Source organism: Leopardus geoffroyi, chromosome B4 (genome assembly GCF_018350155.1).
Source record: "Leopardus geoffroyi isolate Oge1 chromosome B4, O.geoffroyi_Oge1_pat1.0, whole genome shotgun sequence".
NCBI classification, from domain to species: domain Eukaryota; kingdom Metazoa; phylum Chordata; class Mammalia; order Carnivora; family Felidae; genus Leopardus; species Leopardus geoffroyi.
Window position 1 is genome coordinate 42939394 of NC_059341.1, and position 20489 is coordinate 42959882.

At 36.0% G+C, this 20489-nt stretch overlaps 1 protein-coding gene across 8 annotated transcripts in view; it reads left to right on the forward strand.

Moving 5' to 3' along the window:
• Nucleotides 1-20489, forward strand: part of RIMKLB (ribosomal modification protein rimK like family member B) — a 70519-nt gene that overhangs the window by 34122 nt on the left and 15908 nt on the right. For all 8 annotated transcript variants that reach the window (XM_045462582.1, XM_045462581.1, XM_045462576.1 and 5 more), the window contains 2 exons: nt 17021-17251; nt 19135-19221. In XM_045462582.1, coding sequence (XP_045318538.1) covers nt 17021-17251; nt 19135-19221 — 318 coding nt within the window. The remainder of the gene's footprint in view (nt 1-17020; nt 17252-19134; nt 19222-20489) is intronic.

Below are 20489 nucleotides of genomic sequence, written 5' to 3' on the forward strand. Positions count from 1 at the left end.
ATAACCTATGGTACACAATGTTAAAAATGGTGATTAAGTAATTACCTTTATTTACTTGGAACCATGGTCTTCTTTAGTGTAAAACTCAGAGGAATGGTAGGTGTTGCCAGATAAAACCTGTTTTAGAAAGTGTGAGGGGAGGGGGCGGCTGGGTAGCTCAGTCGGTTAAACCTCCAACTCTTTGATTTTTGGCTTAGGTTATGATCTCACTGTCTGTGGGTTCAAGCCCCACATTGTGCTCGGTGCTGGCAGCATGGGGCCTGCTTGGAATTCTGTCTCCCATTCTTTCTCTCTCTCTCTCTCTCAAAAATAAATAAACGTTAAAAAAAAAAAAAAGGAATTTGGAAGTAGGAGGGTAGAATCGCCTTTTGAAGGCAATGGAGGAACTCAAAAGGAATGAATGAGGAGTTCGTTCTCTCTAAGTTCTTTTTTCAAGGCAAATAATAGAATTCAGGGGCTTTCTAGTATTTGGGTATATAGGTTTAACCTAACCATTAGAGTATATTCCTGCTGAAAGGAGTCTTCCAGCTATCACGCTGCTTAGGAAATTAGCACAGCTAGAGATTTGGAGGGAATTCATGTAACACAAAAAAAGAGATCGGGCTTTAGAACTAGCTAGACCTAATTGTCCTGGCTGATCTAGTTATTAAACAAAACCTTTTGCAGTTGGTCAGACTGGTTGTCTGGTTTTATTTACTTGCTATGAAATTAAATGTTTGTAGTTTTCTAACAAGTAGGAATAAAAATGAAAACGTCTATTCAAGGGGAAAAAAAGCCTATTCTATAATGTTGTGCTCAGAATTACTTGAGATGTGTATAAAATTCCCTGGTATGATATCTGACACACAGTAAATATTTAATAAATGATGTTGTTATTGTTGACAGGAAAACATAGTGTTATTCTGTTTATGCAAAGTGCTTTTCAAAAAGTTAATTGCTTATTTATTTTAGTTTGTTAGTACACTCTACACTAAATCTGGGACCTGAACTCATGACATTGAGATGAAGATTTGCATGCTGTGTGGACTGAGCCACGCAGGTGCCCTTTATGCACAGTTCTTTTGATAGTTGTGAAATTGGATGATCCTAAGACTATTTTCTGAGAGGTGCCAAGGGACAAGTCACCAAAGAACTTAGAAGAGTAGTGAGTGTAGTTACTAAACTGACTTAGGCAAAGAATGATACTTTAGTCTGAGGTCTTAGAATTCAAATTTTAAAATTATATATATTTTTTACAGACACTTATATAAAAATACTCAAAGTTTATTACAAATATTAGCTCATTTGATTCTGGCAATAATCCCATGTGATTGGTACTGTTACTCTCTGTATTTTACAAATGTGAAAATGGAATCCTTGATTGGTTAAATGTTTTACTCCACATCATAAAGCTATTAAGTGATTGAGCCAAGATTTAGAATCAGGCAGTCTGTCTTCAGAGCTCAGAATATATTCGTATTTCTTTTTCTTACATACAAAGTGGTATACTATAAATACTCTTCTGTCTGTTGCTTCTTTCCTCCATTAGATTCTCCAGGATGCCTTATGCAAATAGTATCTGCAAATGATGATAGTTTCCTAGTTTCTGTGCCTTTTACTTCCTAGTGTACTGGATTAAGTAGGACCTTCAACATAATGTTGAATAAAAATGATGATAATGAGCACACTTGTCTTAGGCTTTATCTTAAAGGGAGTGCTGTGATTTTGTTCCAATAAATAAACCTGATACTAGATTTTTTTTTTTTTTTTTTTTTGGGGCAAATACTATTTGCCAGGTTAAGGAAATTCCCTTCTCTTCCCTTTTCTAGTGATGAAAGAGGTGTTTTTCTTTATATGTGTACATATATATATTTTTTATGTTTATTTATTTTTGAGACCGAGAGAAACAGCACGAGTTGGGGAGGGGCAGCGAGATAGGGAGACACAGAATCTGAAGCCAGCTCCAGGCTCTGAGCTGTCAGCGCAGAGCCTGATGTGGGACTCGTACCCACTAGCCACGAGATCATGACCTGAGCCGAAGTCGGACGCCTAACCAACTGAGCCACCCAGGTGCCACAAGGGGTGTTTCTTTTTAAACCACATACTCATCAAGACTTATTTATGATCAGTTTGGTTTTAACTATTCTAGTGGGTTTGAAATGGTGTCCAGTTGTGGTTTTATATCCCAGGTTATTAATAAGGTTGAACATCTTTTTATATATTCTTTTGGGTATCCTTACTTGTAAAGTGCTTGTTTAAGTCTCTTGTCCATTTGCTTTGGGGTTGGTTGTTTATTTTACTTTGGTAAATGCCTCATTTGTGGCTTGCCTTTTAACTTCTTAATGGTATCTTAATAAAAAGAAGAATTTACTTTTAATGTACTGTAACTTGTCTTATTGTTTATGGCTGATTTTTTCTGTGCCCTGCATGAAAAAATCTTTTCCTACTTTGATGTCCTCAAGATAACCTCTTACATTAGCTTTTAGAGAGTTAACGTCAAAGAGTTTTGTCATTCACATCTAGATGTATGTATGTATGTATGTATGTATTATTTTTGAGAGAGAGAGAGAGAGCACTAGAGTGAGCAGGGGAGGGGCAGAGAGAGAAGGGGACAGAAGGTCTGAGGCAGGCTCTGTGCTGACAACCTGATGTGAGGCTTGAACTCTCGAACCGTGCAATCGTGACCTGAGCTGAAGTTGGAGGCTTAACTGACTGAGCCCCTCAGACACCCCCATTCACATCTAGGTTTATAATCCACCTAGAATTGAGATTTGTGTATGGTGATAGGTAATAGTAAAGGTTCATTTTCTTTCCATTTGAGTGTTTGGTTGTCCCAGCACCTTTTATTAAGATTGATCTTTCCTTACTGCCTTCCAGTGTTGCCTTTATAATAAATCAAGTATTTGTACATAAGTGGGTTTATTCTGCTCCTTTGCTTAATTGTGATTCTTTTCACCAGCATGACAGTGGCTTAATCACTACAGTGTCATGATATCCAGTAGAGCAAGTCTTCTCTTCTTCTTCAAGAATGTCTAGTTATTCATGTTCTTTTGCATTTATTCATAAATTTTATAATCAGCTTGGCAAGTTCCACAGAAATACCACTTGGCATTTTGATTAGAATTTATATTGAATTTATAGATCAATTTGGGAAGAAATGACACATTCATACCATTAAACCTTCTGATATGTGAATATTGGCATGTGCTCATTCTCTCTCTCACTGTCTTCAATTTCTCTAATGATATTGTGCAATTTTATCCCCCAAGGCCTCGCACATCTTTTTTTTTTTTTTTTTTTTTTTTTTTTTTTTTTTAATTTTTTTTTTCAACGTTTATTCATTTTCGGGACAGAGAGAGACAGAGCATGAACGGGGGAGGGGCAGAGAGAGAGGGAGACACAGAATCGGAAACAGGCTCCAGGCTCTGAGCCATCAGCCCAGAGCCTGACGCGGGGCTCGAACTCACGGACCGCGAGATCGTGACCTGGCTGAAGTCGGACGCTCAACCGACTGCGCCACCCAGGCGCCCTGGCCTCGCACATCTTTTATTAGTATTTTATTCTTATGAATTTTATGTTTATGCTGCTATTGTAAATGATAACAATTAAATTTTTTAAATTTCTGACTCATTGCTGGTTGAGTTTAATATACTGACAGTCAAATAACTTACTTTTTCAGCAATTTAAGATAGATTATTTTGGATTGCCTATTTCTAAAATTGTATCATCTACAAATAATAACAATTTCATATTTCATTTCCAATCCTTAATATCTCACTTTTCTTGACAACACAGGACAAGACCTTTGGACAATTGTTGGATTAAATAGTTATAGTGAATATTCTAGTCTCATTCCTGATCTCAAGCTTTCATTAAGCCATTAAGAATGATATTGGCTATAGGATTTTTAAGATAGCCTTTATCAGATTAAGGACATTTTCTTCTTCGAGTATGCTAAAGATATTTTAAAATCCTGAATGCTTGTTGAATTTTATTAGTGTTTATACATCTATTTAGTGGTTATACTTATTTTTACCAATAGCAGATTACATGATTAGTTTTTACAAGTTAACCAACTTAAATTTTAGAATAAACCCAACTTGCTTATGATTATTATTATAATTGGTGGGTTAATTTGTTAATATTTTGTTGCAGATTTTTACATTTATCTTCTTGAATGAGATTGGCTTGTAACTTTTCCTGTTGTGAATTTGTCATTGTTAGTTTCTGCTAACTTGTGTTTGGCCTCATAAAAAGGGCTGAGGAGTGTTTTTTGGTTGTTACTGTTCCTCACTGTTTTCTGGAAGACAAAAGCGTAGTAATATTTTATTTTTTCCTGAAATGATGGAATTCACCTTTGAAAGCTATTTATGCCTAAAGATTTCTTTGTGGAAATGTTTTAGTTAAAGGTTTATTGTTTTTAGTGATTCTATATTTCTTCTTATGGCAGTTTTGGTAAATTGTATTTTTCCAGAAATTTTTGTACATTTTATCTGACTTTTCAGATGTGTTGTTCACAAAATTTTTTCGTTATCTTTTCAGTGTCTGTAACATATGGTGAAACTCCCTTTTCATTCTCACCTTTGTTTATTTGTATTTCTTTTTTTCCTCTAGATCATTCTCATCAGGGTTTTAACATATTTATTAGTTTTTTAGGGACAAACTTTTAGCTTGGCTTGTCTTGCATTTCTCTCTTAAAAGTTTTTCCTTCTTTGAATTTTTTTTAATGTTTGTTTTTGAGAGAGAGAGAGCAAGAGAGACCGAGAGAGCGAGCATGAGCAGGAGAGAGGCAGAGAGAGAGGGAGACACAGAATCTGAAGCAGGTTCCAGGCGCTCAGCTGTCAGCAAGGAGCCCAGTGCGGGGCTCGAACTTACAGACTGTGAGATCATGACCTTAACCGAAGTCAGGCCCTTAACCGACTGAGCCATTTTTCCTGTACTTTGGGTTTGTGGATATTAATATGATTTAATTTATCTTTGGTGTTTTTGGTTTGAGTTTGCTGGTTTTTGTAAAGCAATTTATTGGGACAATTTTGTTTTAGGCAGTATAGTCAGACTCAGACCTGGGCTTAAACCCCACTTCTCCTTAAAAACTGTGAGATGTTTGAATTTCAGTAAATAGTAATTGAGCATTTACTATATGCTAGAGAGTGCTACGTGATATAGCTGTAAAGAAGATGCTCAGAATCCCACTCTCATGAAATTTATTTTCTACTTTCTCTAGCTCTCAGTTTCCCAGCTGCAAGAGGGGATGATGAATGACAGTGGTGATTACGAGTTTTTAAGTGCCTATTATGTGCCGGATACTTTTTCAGTAATGTTAACCAAGTTAGTCCTCACCACAGCTCTGTAAAGGAACTATTCTTACTATCCCCGTTTTACAGATAAAGAACCTGAGGCACAGAGAAGTAATTTGCCTGAGGTTACACAGTGGGTAAGTGGCAGAACTAGGTTTGAATTAGATGTGGGGTTTTGTTACATGCATGCTAGAGAAGACCTTGCAGTAGATCTCACTTTCTCTTTTTGCCTTTGCTATCCTTTCACCATTATCCTTTGCTGTTTGGGGTCCAAATGGAACATTTGAGGGAAAAACCTTAATCTCTTACATTCCCTATAGTTTATTGGAACATTCAGTATTCAAAGATTTTGATATAGTTTCCCTCCCTTTGTGTTTTTTGTTTTGCTTATTCGTTTGTTTGTTTTTGGAGTTCCAGTAGGCTTTTATTGAGATAAATCAACAAAAATCACAGTTTATCAAACATTTTTTCGAAACTGTGTAAGTTCATCAGAGACTCTGGGCCGTATAGGTATACATACAACATAACACATCCCAACGAAAACAGTCCAACTGGAACATCTCTTCCGTTTGTTACTAATTATTCCATAGCCTTTAATTTATATTTATTTAAAATGATATAAATATGTGAGTATATTTTTATGTTTCATTTTTACTTTAGCTGTATTCAGAAAGTTCTAGTTATTAGTTGTGTAAGCAACTGTTGATTACCAAAACTTGGTAGCACAGATTGATACAAGTATATGTCTTTAACCTGGAGCCACTGTTAAAAAAATTTTGCCCCTTTTAGAGTGGACAGAGGGGGCTTGATACTTAAAGAAGCTTTGTGTATATCACAAGCTTTGTTGCCTCTCCCCCTCTTTTCTACAGCAGTCTGTTGCTGGAAGACCCCAGTAAATTTTTTGTGGCTGGCTTCACTAATAGCGACTTCAATTATATATTTCCCCACTTATCTTTTGTATAGGTTTTCTTTACCATTTCAGGAAAGATTGCTATTTTGTGGAAGAGCAAAATATAATAATTAGGTTAGATATAGTATTTTAGTTTTTAATTTTTCAGTCATATTAGGATAACAGTAAGGAAAAAACTTCATAAAAGGAAGGTTTCGTGCTAAATTAGCAAAATTTAAGTATATCTTCTTGTTTTTAATAGTGAGTTCTTATGCATCAAATATTAAATAAATCAGATCAGTTTGATTGCAGTTGAGGACAAAAGGGGATAAAGAAACAGGTTCCTAAGTTTTATTGCTATTAAAAGTTACCATTTGTGCTATCAACCTACCCTCCTCACCATTGTAAACTCAGAGTAATTGATAGTCACTAACAATAATTAAGCACTTAGTATATGCCAATAATTTATTAAGTACTTTACGTGCATTTTCTTCCCTGTCATTCTTCTTAAAACCTCTCAAGTGGGGCTAGGATTTTATCCCAAGGCTCAGAATATCTTAAAGTGGGTACTCAGCAAATGTTTTTGAATGAATAAAAGAAGGAATGGATAAATGGAAGAGTCCCTTAAAGGTATTTTTTGTCTTTTTGTTTATCAATTTCAGGAAATATTTCTCCTAAGATAATTTTTTAAAAACTATCTGTGGAAGCACTATAAAGAATGTACTGAAACATTCTTGAATGTTTGCATTTATAAAATTTAAGGAGATGAGTAATTTTTAAAAAAAATTTTTAATGTTTACTTTTGAGACTGAGAGGCAGACCGTGAGTAGGGGAGGGGCAAAGAGAGAGGGAGGCACAGAATCTGAAGCAGGCTCTGATCTCTGAACTGTCAGCCCAGAGCCGGATGCAGGGTCAGGCTTACAAACAGTGATGAGATCATCACCTGAACCAAAATCAGACACTTAACTGACTGAGCCACCCAGGCACCTCAAGTGATGAATTGTTTTAGATAGTGACATCACATTTCTTGCCTCTTGATGTTGATGTGTCTTGCCTCTTTCTGCCAGTTTTTGGGATACAGTTGGTCATCTTGACCTCAGATTCCTTATTTGTTAAAGGTACTTGAAAAAGATCCTAGCAAGTCACTACCTTCAATAAAGATGCTTTTAAAATGGAAAGGGGCTCCTGGGTGGCTCAGTTGGTTAAGGGTCTGACTCTTGATTGGCTTAGGTAATGATCTTGTGGTTCTTAGGATTGAGCCCCAAGTTGGGCTCCATGCTCACAGCACATAGCCTGCTTGGGATTCTCTCTCCCTCTCTCTCTGCCCCTCCCCTGCACTTACTCTTCTCTCAAAATAAATAAACTTTAAAAATAAATAAAATGGACAGTGATCGTCTGATTGCTTGTTTGCCTTTCAGTTTCCCTTTTTCTTTTCTCCTTTTTAAAACTTTTCCTTAGTTTATTTAAACCAAAAAAACCCCACCAAACAAACAGTTGACCCAACTTTTTTCTGTTTTTGTTTTTTTTGTTTTTTTTAAATGCATGACTGTAATGCTGCAGTGCGGCAGTACTCAGTGATATTGAAGTGCACTGTTAAGTAGTCTTCCTTTTGCTTCTTTTTGTGCCACTGATGAGGGATCTGGAAAGGAGTTTTATTGGTGCCTCATTCACAAAAGGGCTTACCTTCTTTGAAGAAAAACATTTTGTCTCTACCTGGGATTACTAGCTAGATAAGACTTGGAAACAAATTGGAGGGAAAAAGGACAGCCGAGGGGGTTAACAAAGGATGTTTTGATAGGAAACAACAGATCTCTTTAAGAAGCAACTAACCAGATAGGAAAGGCATCTTATAGATGGCATAAGAATGGATTCTTCCTTTTTTTGAAAGAGGGAGAAAAGGAGAGAGCGAGCTCCCCCGGTGAGGGGCAGAGGGAAAGGGGGAGAGAGAATCTTAAGGAGCCTCCATGCCCAGTGCAGAGCTCCATCTCACAGCTGTGAGATCATGACCTGAGCTGAAATCAAGAACCACTTAACTGACTGAGCCACCCAGGCAGCTCAAGAATGGATTCTTAATAGTATACTTGTTTTTGGTGTTTGGTTAATAGCTGTTTGAATTCTTACCCACCCTTAATAAAGACTTTTTAGTGTTTTGTATTACTTTTTTTGGGAATTATCTGACCTTTGGCACTATTCATATCCATTGTCCAGTGGTTCTCTTCAAAATAGGTAATTACTTTTCCTACTTCATTTTGATTAGTTTGGAACCTGGTAGGGATGTGAGGGGGATAGAAAGCAGTAATTAAAAAAAAAAAAAGACATTTCTGCTGTTTTAGATATATGTGAAGACAGATTTGCAATTTGCATTTATGCAAGTTTTATGCCTATTATGGTAGACATTAATTCTGTGTAACCTGATCCCTCTTACTGAAACTTTTATTAGTTATTGCTCTAGAATAGATTAATTGGGAAATAGGTGTATAATAACATGAATATCTTAAAATGTTCAGAATTATGTGGTCTGTTTTTAGTGATACGACTCTGGAGATTTTGCACTGTGGGAAATACCATTTTTTGGTGAAGAATAGTTTTATCGGTTAGGTAATGAATCAGTTTTGTGGACTATTGACCTAAAACAACTAAATTTTGTTACTTGAATTCATCTGGGAGTGTGGAGCTCAGTTCATCTCTTACACTGCCACCTTGCTTTTTTTTTTTTTAGCTAGAACTCATAGAGAAAAAATGTGCTCGATTTCTGGTCCTAGATATGGCTCTGAATACCTTTAGTAAGTTATTCTAGCTTTTATTTAGTCTTTCCTTTTCTCCCCTTTGAAGATGAACTAACAAATTATTTTACTGCAGTAATAACATTTGGAATATAAATGGCAAGGGAAGTGGGACGGTAGTTGAACAGTAAATGGGCTTTCGGTATTGATGAAATGAATGGATGAGAGACCGTTAAAAAAATAAGAGTGAAAAGCTAAGCAGCAAGTCCCAGAGATTTTGAAATAGGAATGACTAACACCAATTTTCTTCAGATGAATTTGATAAGATTTCTTGGTTTCTGCCTGTGTCTCCAAGCTTTGTATTTAAAATTTTCAGTGTATAGTAAGTTGAAAGTACACAATAGAATCATGAACAGCTATATTCTTGCTGCCTAGATGGAGGGTTCACTAGTAACCTTTTCTTTCACTTGCTTTCTCCTAATATGTATAAATATCATATACATTACGTATAGCTTTTTGAGGGAGTTATTAGACTTTCACAACAAGTAGCTGTCTTCATGTCATTGTTACCCCTAAATACTTCAGTATCTGTAGCCAAAAAATAACGACACTGTCCTATATAATTTAATACCACTAGCACACCTTAGAAATGAATAAGCCTGTAATATTCATCTAGTAAACACTCTAGAATCAGATTTTCACAGTGGATTCTAAAATATCCTTTAGTTATTCTCTTTTAAGTTCATGTATTTTGAGAGAATGAGAGAGTTGGGGGGGGCAGAGAGCGAGGGAGAGAGATCTTTCAGTTACTCTTTTCACATCGGGTTCTGTAAGGGTTTATGGAAGGGTATTGGATGTAATGTCTACCTAGTCTTTCTAACTCTAACAGTGTTTCCATATTTCTTCAGTGACATCAACTTTTTGAAGTAATCAGAACAGTTATCTTTCATGTCTCATATTCTGGGCTTGTCTAAGAGTTTCCTTGTGTTATCTGCCTTCTGAAGCTTCCTGTGACTTGGCATGATTAGTTACAGGTTATGCATTTTGAATAAAAAATACTGCCTAGGCGAAGGTAGATACTTCATAGTGCATTCAACCAGGAGGCACAAAATGACAGTCTTTGCCACTATTAGTGATGCTAAATTTGATCATTAGGTAAGTAGCGTCTATATGGTCTGTTACAAAAACCTATTTTTACTCTCAGTTTAGAAAATCTAAATTTCCTAAAATCTATATTTTGGTACTGTACAAATCTCTCCCCCCCCAAAAAAACCCCAGCAACTCCCCCCCCTCAAATATCCCTTCAACCTTTTCTTAATACTTTTAGCATCTTAATGATTCTTGCCTTATTCGCTTATTTCATTGGGATTTACAAAGTGTTTATTTTTCAAATTTTGTACTCCTTCTATGTTAATTGACATTCATCTTCAAAGAAAAGCTTTTCCTACTAGTGATAAACTATACTTCCTATTGAAAAGTTGGGATAAATGTAATTTTTCTCATTATTTATTAGTTTTTAGAATAAGGAATTGGGTAGTAGTCCCTTCAGTGATAGCAAATGAGACTTTTTTTTTGCCCATTCTTATAATTGTTACGAATTCATGAACTTGTTTTGTATTCACAGTGTTATCAATTAATTATTATTTTTAATGGTCAAGTCATCTGAAATTTGGCTAACAGGACCCCTCCTAGACTCTCTCCTGTGTTTTTAGTGACATACCTCCCTTAGTCTTTGAGTGCTTCCTTGATTTCTGGCACAGAGATTGTGTGCGTTTTAGTAGTGCAGAAAAAGTACCTTTACTTGAAACTTTCGGTTAAAGCTCAAAATCCCAGAAATCCTGAAGAATCCTTCTAGAACACTAAAAGATGGAAAAAAATTAATGCTAGTTAGCAAGGAACCTATCAGTTGTCTGTTTCTTGTTTCCTGAGTACAAAAACACTAGTACTTACTCTTTTCTTGCCCCCAAAATACTAGTACTTTTTTTTTTTATTAAAAAAATTTTTTTTATTTTAATGTTTATTTTGAGAGAGAGAGAAAGAGAGAGAGAGAGAGACAGAGCGTGAGCAGGGTAGGGGCAGAGAGAAAGGGAGACAAAAAATTTGAAGCAGGCTCCAGGCTCTGAGCTGTCAGCACAGAGCCTGATGTGGGGCTTGAACTCATGAGCGAATTCATGACCTGAACTGAAGTTGCATGCTCAATTGACTGAGCCACCCGTGCACCCCTCCTTTTTTTTTTTTTAATGCTTATTTACTCATTTGAGAGAACACGAGTGGGGGAGGGGCCGAGAGAGGAGGAGAGAGAGAATCCCAAGCAGGCCTCATGCTGGCCGCACAGAGCCTGACATGGGACTCTGTCTCACAAACTGTGAGATCATAACCTGAGCCGAAATCAAGAGTCGGATGCTTAACTGACTGAGCCACCCAGGTGCCTCACCTAGTACTTATCCAAATAAGGGTGTAGCCAAACTCTACTTTCAGAATCACAGATTTACATTAGAGCTACATGAGAGATTCTCCAACTAATTATTGGCAAGGAGAGTGTTAATATCCCAAAAGAATCTCTCAACTTGAATAATAATCAGCCTGTAGCACCTTCTCACTCTGATTTAAACCAGCAGCAGACTTTTAATATGTAATACATTTTTTCAATCATTTTAGTTTTCATCGCGTGAAGTGTACTTTTTAATCCTCATGCCCTGTTTTCCCCATTCCCTCCCCTCCTGTCCCCCTTCTGGTAACCATCAGTTTGTTCTCCATAGTTAAGAGTCTGTTTCTTGGTTTGTCTCTTTCTTTTTTTCCTTTGTTCCTTTGTTTTGTTTCTTAAATTTCACATGTGAATGGGATCATGTGGTATTATCTTTCTCTGATTTATTTCACTTACTGTAATATTCTATAGTTCCGTCCATAGCAAGATTTCATTCTTTATTTTATGACTGAATAATCTGTTGTGCATATATACCATGTCTTTTCTGTTTACTCATCAGTTGATGGACACTGGCCGTTTCCACATAGTTTGGCTGTTGTAAATAATGCTGCAGTAAATGTAGGGATGTATGTATCCCTTTGAGTTAGTGTGTTTTGGGTAAGTACTGAGTAGTGCAATTACTGGATCATATGGTAGTTCTTTTTTAATTTTTTGATGAACCTCCATACTGTTTCCACAGTGACTACACCAGTCTGCGTTCCCACCAACAGTGCAGGAGGGTTCCTTTTTCTCCCATATTCACCAACACTTGTTTCTACATAATGCATTTATCTTGAAAATATAGGAACAAAAATTGTTCCCACACCCCATTGCTATGCTGAGGTTAATTTACTTTTGGTTGTTAATGCTTGATCATATATATACTTAATCTGAAATGTGATATCTATAATATTTGTTTTGAAATCTTCATCCCAGTACAAAGTATAATTAGATCAACAGTTTCACAAGTTTAGATTTAAGGTAAGTAAAAAAGACAATATATATATGAGAAAGTAGAGTTGAAAACAAAGCTGAGTGGTAGTAGCACATCCAACTAGACTACCTGTTTTTACAAGTGTAGTGGAATTGGGAAGATTCTGTACACGTTCATTTGCATGTGTGTACTGAATAACAGGGATCTAAGGCGCAGTCATTTCTTATTTCAGTTTTATAAACTCTACATCAAAGATAATAGCATTTGGTAAGAGTGCCCAAAAGATCAGTAACACTAAGGCAGAGTTGTGAGAGATGTTGCTTTGTTTTTTTGGGCTTAAATTCATCTGTACCTACTCCTCTTTCTAGCCTTGGTTCATCTCTGCTTGTATAAAATAACAAAGTGTTTGTTTCCATTCAGGAGGTATTGAATTTCTTCCCATCCTCAGTAATACCCATATAGTATGGTATGCAGACCTGACTGCATTTTGGGTGAAAGTACTCCCATACTCCCCATTTCCAGTGGCAACGGATAGGTAGTTTCTACTGGTAATGTGGACTAAGATTGGTACATTTCCATTACTTTCTTTATCACCTTTCTTAAAAGGTACAAAAACTGTCTCCAGTTTAGGGAAGTGAAAAGAAAAGGTAATAATGGTTGAATTTTCTCTTGACAATTGACAGTATCTCTTTCTTGAATAAACTTCTCAAAACTCAGTCTTCTTGTTACTTCTGTTTTATTTAATGAATTTGATCATTCCTGATAATACTGTCCGTTCTTCTCTTTTGCGATACTACTTAAAACTAGATTCTTCTAGAAGTTTTTGGCTGATTTTTTCCTCAGGTTTTTAGTTCCTTTTCTGTCTCTTATTGGGACCCATCAAATCTTGGTCTTAGGTTTCTCCGTTTCTTCCTTTTATTTTTTCAGTCTGTATATCCCTGTTTCTTTAGCTATTATGTCTTGGGCAGATTCCAATAAACAGACAAATAAGTAGTACGCACATGTGTACACACACTCCATATTGCAAATATGAATTATGTGTATATATAACGTATATGTATAGTTTCAATCCATAGTTCAGCTATTACAGAATAGTTCTGCTTTGATGTCCTCATATTATCACCAGATTCTTTTCTGTCTAGATCCAAATTCAGCATCTTCTGCCCTAAAATGGCTTTGCTTTTCAACTTCCTCATTCTCCATATCCTAGTCTAAAAACTTTTAACCCCCAATCTGGTCAGTAGGTTTCTTCCAACTAAAAAGAAAAAAAAATGGTGTTTAGATTTGCCTGTAGAGGCAAGTCATTGCAAAACCCTAAGAAATGAGAAAGTGCGGGATTGCAGGAAATTGAGTGCTGATCTCAAGATGTAGCAGCATGGTGAATGATCGTGAGAGTGCCTGAAGCAACTGGCAAATCCTCACATGTGCTGGTGACCACATACCTATGTGCAGCTGCCCCTGGAGAATAATGACTTCTATATCTCTTTCACCTTTAAAATTGTATATAACTGTCTCTTGGTGGTAGATTCTCAAAATGGAATCCTGCTGGTAAGGGAGTATAGGAAATGCTTCTAGATCCTGCCATACGGGAGGGATTAAAAGATAGGGATGGTGTGAAGTATCAACAGGCAGCACATACCCTCAGTTTCCTTAATCAGAACAGATATAAACTCTTTAGCTCAGAATTTGTGGATTCAGCAGTTCCAGTTTTGAGTATTTGCCTGAAGAAAACAAAATCACCAGCTCAAAGATATATCTCAGTGCTTTGTTGCAGCGTTATTTATGATAGGACACAGAAATAACCTAATTGTCCATTGATGGATGAATGAATAAAGAAAATGTGATATATATTTACATACATTTGAATATTATTTAGCCATTAAAAAAGAAAATCCTGCTGTTTGTGACATTATGGATGGATATTATGACTGTTCTGCTAACAGAAATAAGTCAGAAAGACAGATACTGTATGATCTTACTTATATGTAGAATCAAAAAAGTCTGAACTCCTGGCTACAAATCAGAACAGTTTGGTGGGTGCCAGATATCTGGGGGGATGGTTGTTGGGGAAATGGGAGATGGTGGTCAAAAAGTACCGACTTCCAAGTTATAAAAATAAATCCTGGGGATGTAATGTACATCATCGTGACTATGGCTGACAATACTGTGTTGTATATTTGAAATTTGCTAAGAGAGTAGATCTTAACTGTTCTCATCACAAGAAAGAATTTATAAGTGTGAGGTGATGTTAACTAACTTTATTGCAGTGATCATCTCTCAGTATTTTTCATATATTAAATCATTATGTTGTACACCTAAAACTAATAGTGTTATATGCCAGTTATATATCAATAAAAACTTGTGGCTTTGCATGCTTGACACCTTAAATGACCAACCTTATCTTTTACATTCTGTCAATCAATACAAATTGCAGTTGAAGCACATATTGTTTGTACTGCTCTTTTGCTCTGTGACTTCTCCCACTCCCTCATATGTGAAGTGTCATTATTCTTTTCTTGAAACACACACGTTCCTAAGTCTTAGGCCCTAACTCAGCTCTTACCCACTGATCTCTCCTATATTAGAACTTCCACCATGTTTGAAAGTGTCTCTCCTACTAGAATGGAATCTTCTCAAGAGTAAGGACCTTATTTGCCTTATTTGCCAATCCAAGTCTGCTCTTTATAAAATAATCTGATACATACTAATTGCTTAATATTTATTAAGTGAATGAATGTCTGAGTAAGGTATTGCTCATATGGTGTATCTATAAGATATAATTGTTAAGTTGTTTTTAAAAATCGAATTTTTCTAAAAATTATATAAATATTTTTCCGTACTTAGCTGGGGGGGAAATATATACTCTTAACACTGAGTACTTAGGACGTTGGATGGGAGCAGAATATATCACATATTTTTGTCTTTGTCGTAAAGAAGCATATACTATTTTTATTTTTAATTTTTTAATGTTTTTTATTTCATTTTTTTATTTAAAAAAATTTTTAATGTTTATTATCGAGAGACAGACATTTGTGAGGGAGGGGGAGACACAGCATCCGAAGCAGGCTCCAGGCTCTGAGCTGTCAGCACAGAGTCTGACGCGGGGCTCAAACTCACAAACTGTGAGATCATAACCTGAGCCGAAGTCGGACACTAACCGACTGAGTCATCCAGGCGCCTCAATGTTTATTTTTGAGAGAGAGAGAGAGAGAGAGAGAAGAAAGAAAGAAAGAAAGAAAGAAAGAAAGAAAGAAAGAAAGAAAGAAAGAAAAAGAAAAAGAAAGTATGTATGTGCTGGGGCATGGCAGAGAGAGACAGAGACCTAGAATTCAAAGCAGGGTTCAGCCTCTGAGCTGTCAGCACAGAGCCCAGTCCAGGGCTTGAACTCACAAACTGCGAGATCGTGACCTGAGCTAAAGTTGGACACTTAACCAACTGAACCACCCAGGCACCCCTGAAGAGCATATGCTATTTTTAAATGAAAACAGGTTTTTTTTTTTCCTGAAGATTTTTTTTTTATATTTAAGTAATCTCTACACCCAATGTGGGGCTCAAACTCACAACCACTAGATAAAGAGTCACACGCTTTTCTGATTGAGCCAGCCAGGCACCCCAAAGAAAATAGGTTTTAAGGAACAACTCATATAGATACTTTGTTCCTTTATTATTTGGGACCTCTTTAAATAGAATGGTATTGGGTAACATCCAAAAAACTTTTATTTATTTTATTTATTTTTTACAGATCTTATATGTAAGCAAATTCCATACCCAATGTGGAGCTTAAACTCACAACCCCAAGATCGAGAGTCACATGCTGTACCAACTGAGCTAGCCAGGTGCCCCAAAACTTTCTTTAAAATCTTTTTTTAATTATAAATGTCCTCGCTTAAAAAAAAATTAAAGAAGATGGAGAATTGCATGGAGCAAAATGTGAAGTTTCCCATTCTACCTTTGTCTTCCTGCACTGCCACCCACTCACACTTAGAGAAAGCTACCTATATCATTTATCAGGTCATACATTTTCTATGCATATGTAAATACAAAACTTTTCAGATGTGTTTTTTGTTTTTCTTAAAAATAAATGTAAACAGGTGTTTAATAAAATGCGTCACCCGGGCATAAAAACATATAAGCAAAATCATAAAAGAAGGCAACTTTCTTATTTCCTGCTTTATCTGAAATGAACACATAATGAACATAATTGGTACAGAATTATTTTTATTTTATTCTGATTCCAGTAATTTATTCTAGTTACAGTTTTATATTAATTTCAGGTGTGCAGTGTATTGATTCAACAATTCCATACATCAGATTTGATTTTTTTAAACTCAGCATTATGTATCTGGACATTTTTTTCTACATTTGAACATAGAGATTATGACATTCTTCTTAACTTTTATTAATAAGTAAGCTCTACACTTATGGGGCTTGAAGTTACCACCCTGAGATTAAGAGTTGTATGTTCTATTGACTGAGCCAGCCAGGTGCTTCTGTGAATTTCTTTTTTAAAGGCTATGTAGTATTTCATTGTATTGGCACATACCATAATTTATTTAACCACTGCAGAAATTCTTCTCATTAAATTTTCTTTTTTCTTATAAAGGAATATAATTTAAGGAAGAATGTCTGTCTGTTCTGGTGAAAATGGTATATTTGGTTTTGTGAGCCCAGGTCTAGTATATTTTGGTATATACCCTTTAATTAAGGTTTTGGCTTCATTGGGGTGTATTTCAGGTCTACGGATCAATGGAGAACTAATTACTGCCTACCCCCAGGTGGTGGTAGTGAGAGTACCAACCCCTTGGGTGCAGAGTGATAGTGACATCACTGTTTTGCGCCATCTAGAGAAGATGGGATGCCGGTTGATGAACCGACCTCAAGCCATCCTGAACTGTGTTAATAAGTTCTGGACATTTCAAGAGTTGGCGGGCCATGGTGTTCCTCTGCCAGATACTTTTTCTTATGGTAAGTTCGCTAATAAGAATTTATAGTCTAAGTTTTACAACACTGATGGTTTTGAAAGGCATACTAAATTAAGAGGGTTATGTGATACAAGGAAATTTGTGAACATGGAAGAACTTCTTACAGAAGTAATTTTCAGTGTTAACAAACTGGGCAGGAGCATTGTGAATCATGTGTCAAGATTTAGTTCCGTGATATTGGTAGAGTGGATTTAGCTATTTTGGGCTTTCTAGGCTGTAAGTTCACTCTTGTGCTCTCAGTAATGCTGTTGTAGTCAGAGAGCTTTATTAATAATGCTTAAACAAATTACTGTTGTTGTCCTCCAATAAAACTTTATTATTTAAAAAAGGCAGTGGGCCAGATCTCATAGGCTGTACTATTCGATACATCTCTGTTTAATATCTGTTTATCCTTATTAGCACTTTCATGATAATTTTTTTTTGAAGTTTTTTCTCTTATTTTTTAAGGAAATGACACTGTAATAGGTATACTTTAAAACCAGTGCTTCCAAAACCATGGTAAAAGTAAAGGATCTTTTTTTTTCTTTAAAGACCAGTATGCTGTGTATCAGTACTCTTACAAAATATGATAAAAAACGTCTGAGAAATGCCAGATTGTTATAAAAGCTTCCAGTGTTTACTCTTTTTGTATTTACCTGGTTACATATCAGTAGCAGAGAAGTCATAAACAGGCACAGGTTTTTGGACAACACTTTTGAGTAACACTGCTGTAAACAATATTATGTTAATATATTTCCTGCCTGTCCAGTTCTTTTAGATTAGAAAGGATCAAATTTGCTATAAATCATTGCAATTTTCCATAAAGACATTTTTTCAAATAAATGTCCAGTAGTATGCTTAGAGAGTTAATGAAGCTTTAAAAAGAAATCCCTATCCTATTCCTACCATTAGTATTTTAAAGAAGGGAACTCCCCAAGTCTGTATGACATGTGTTGATACAGTTGCTGTTTTTAGCAATTGCATAAGAAGAGACAATATGAATAGTTTGAAAATTCTGTCAGGTGCTTTTGGAATATTATATTATAGCTTATATCATGGGTCTACACTTCTGATTTTAAGAGAATGGAAAGGAGAAAAGTGTTAGCCCAATTACCAAATACTACCTATGTTCTAATGTTGACAGTTTAAAATTGGGGACTGAATCATCTTAATTTTTCTAGGCTGCAAATGTATGCTACTGCAGTTGCTTAATGAACTTTTTCCTGGTTTAATTTTTTTTACATCACCAGGCTGATACCACAATTCATTTTTGCTCTGATTTTGCTACTGTATCATTTGTTCCTGGGCAGTAAAAACAGAAGAAAACTTAACTCATGGGTACTGTCTGCCGTAGTATACAAAGAACTCTGATTCATAATGGAGATATGAAACATTAATTTGTGTGTTTGAGAGGGATAGAACACACGTAGCATCTTTTCATCCTTGAGTGAGTCTTCTAAACAGACTCATTCTTCTGTTTCTTAATCTTTAGATTGAGATTCTTTAATCTTTAGATTAAAACTGGAATTTAAATACACTAAAGTAGGTCTTGGTGGTTTTGTTATTTGTGTAGTGGAAGATTACAGGATAAAAATATGAAAAATTGTATAGAACTAGGAAATTTTGTTTTAACTGAAAGATAATTTCCTTAAGTTAGATATTAGAATATTTATAATTTAAGATAACTTTCATCCATTTTAAAAGGTGTTGTTTTAAACTGATGTTTAACTGTATTTTCAACTTTTATTTATTACTTTCTCTAAGAAAAACAAAATGTAGCCATCAGGTTCTTCCCTTCTATCTCCTGTGTTGCTGACTTTAGCATAGATAACACCACAAAACACCTCTGTTACTATTCTTTTTAAATTTCTTTTTTACTCAAACCAGGTGGTCATGAAAATTTTGCTAAAATGATCGATGAAGCAGAAGTACTGGAGTTTCCAATGGTAGTGAAGAATACGCGGGGTCATAGAGGTGCGTACGAGTTGTCACTATGGCACATCATTTTGAAATTACTCTTGAGAATTAATAATGGTGATGATACAAAATAGATTTTTTCTTAATCTGATCAATGCTCTTATTATTTTCTTTGTATTTCCTCACGGTTATTGACTAGACAATAGCCTTATCAGTTGAAATGTATAGCTCTTTGGGGCGCCTCGCTGGCTCAGTTATGTGATCAACTTTGACTCAGGTCATGATCTCACAGTTTGTGAGTTTGAGCCCCGTATTGGGCTGTGTGCTGACATCTCGGAGCCTGGAGCCTGCTTTGGATTCTGTCTCTCTCCCTCTCTCTCACTGCCCCTTCCCTGTTCTCACTCTGTCTCTCTCTCAAAAATAAACATTAAAAAAATTAAATAAATAGCCACTTCCTTTGACATAAAAATTGACAAATAGAGGGGCGCCTGGGTGGCGCAGTCGGTTGGGCGTCCGACTTCAGCCAGGTCACGATCTCGCGGTCCGTGAGTTCGAGCCCCGCGTCAGGCTCTGGGCTGATGGCTCAGAGCCTGGAGCCCGTTTCCGATTCTGTGTCTCCCTCTCTCTCTGCCCCTCCCCCGTTCATGCTCTGTCTCTCTCTGTCGCAAAAATAAATAAATGTTGAAAAAAAAAATTAAAAAAAAAAAAATTGACAAATAGAGCAGTGAAATGGACTAGTGAACTTGGAAATAAAACTAGGTATATAGTAACATACTGCTCTTTTACCCTATGCAAATTTTGTATATATTGTGTAATAATATATAAGACATGGTCTTTTAAATTTTTTTTTTGTTTATTTATTTTCAGAGAGAGAGAGACAGAGCAGGGGAGGGGCAGGGAGAGAGAGAATCCCAAGCAGGGCTCTGCACTGTCAGCACAGAGCCCGATGTGGGGCTCAAACCCATGAACTGTGAGATCATGACATGAGCTGAAACCAAGAGTTGACACTTAACCAACTGAGCCACCCAGATATCCCTATAAAACATGGTTTTTCTCAGAAGGAAATGTTTTGCTAATAAACGAGGCTAGCATTATTGGCTCACATGGAGGAATATAAACCTTGGACCTCTACTTCACAACATCTACTGAAATAAATTCTAGGTTACTGTAGGAATTAAGGGAGTGGTAGGAGATTATTAACTTTATCTTAAATACATTTTTGCATTGTTTCAATAACTACTATAACTGTTACTTTGGTTAAAAATTAATAGATTCTGAAAGAGCAGGTTGGGACCCAAGAAGATGCAGGTAATACGTATCAACTG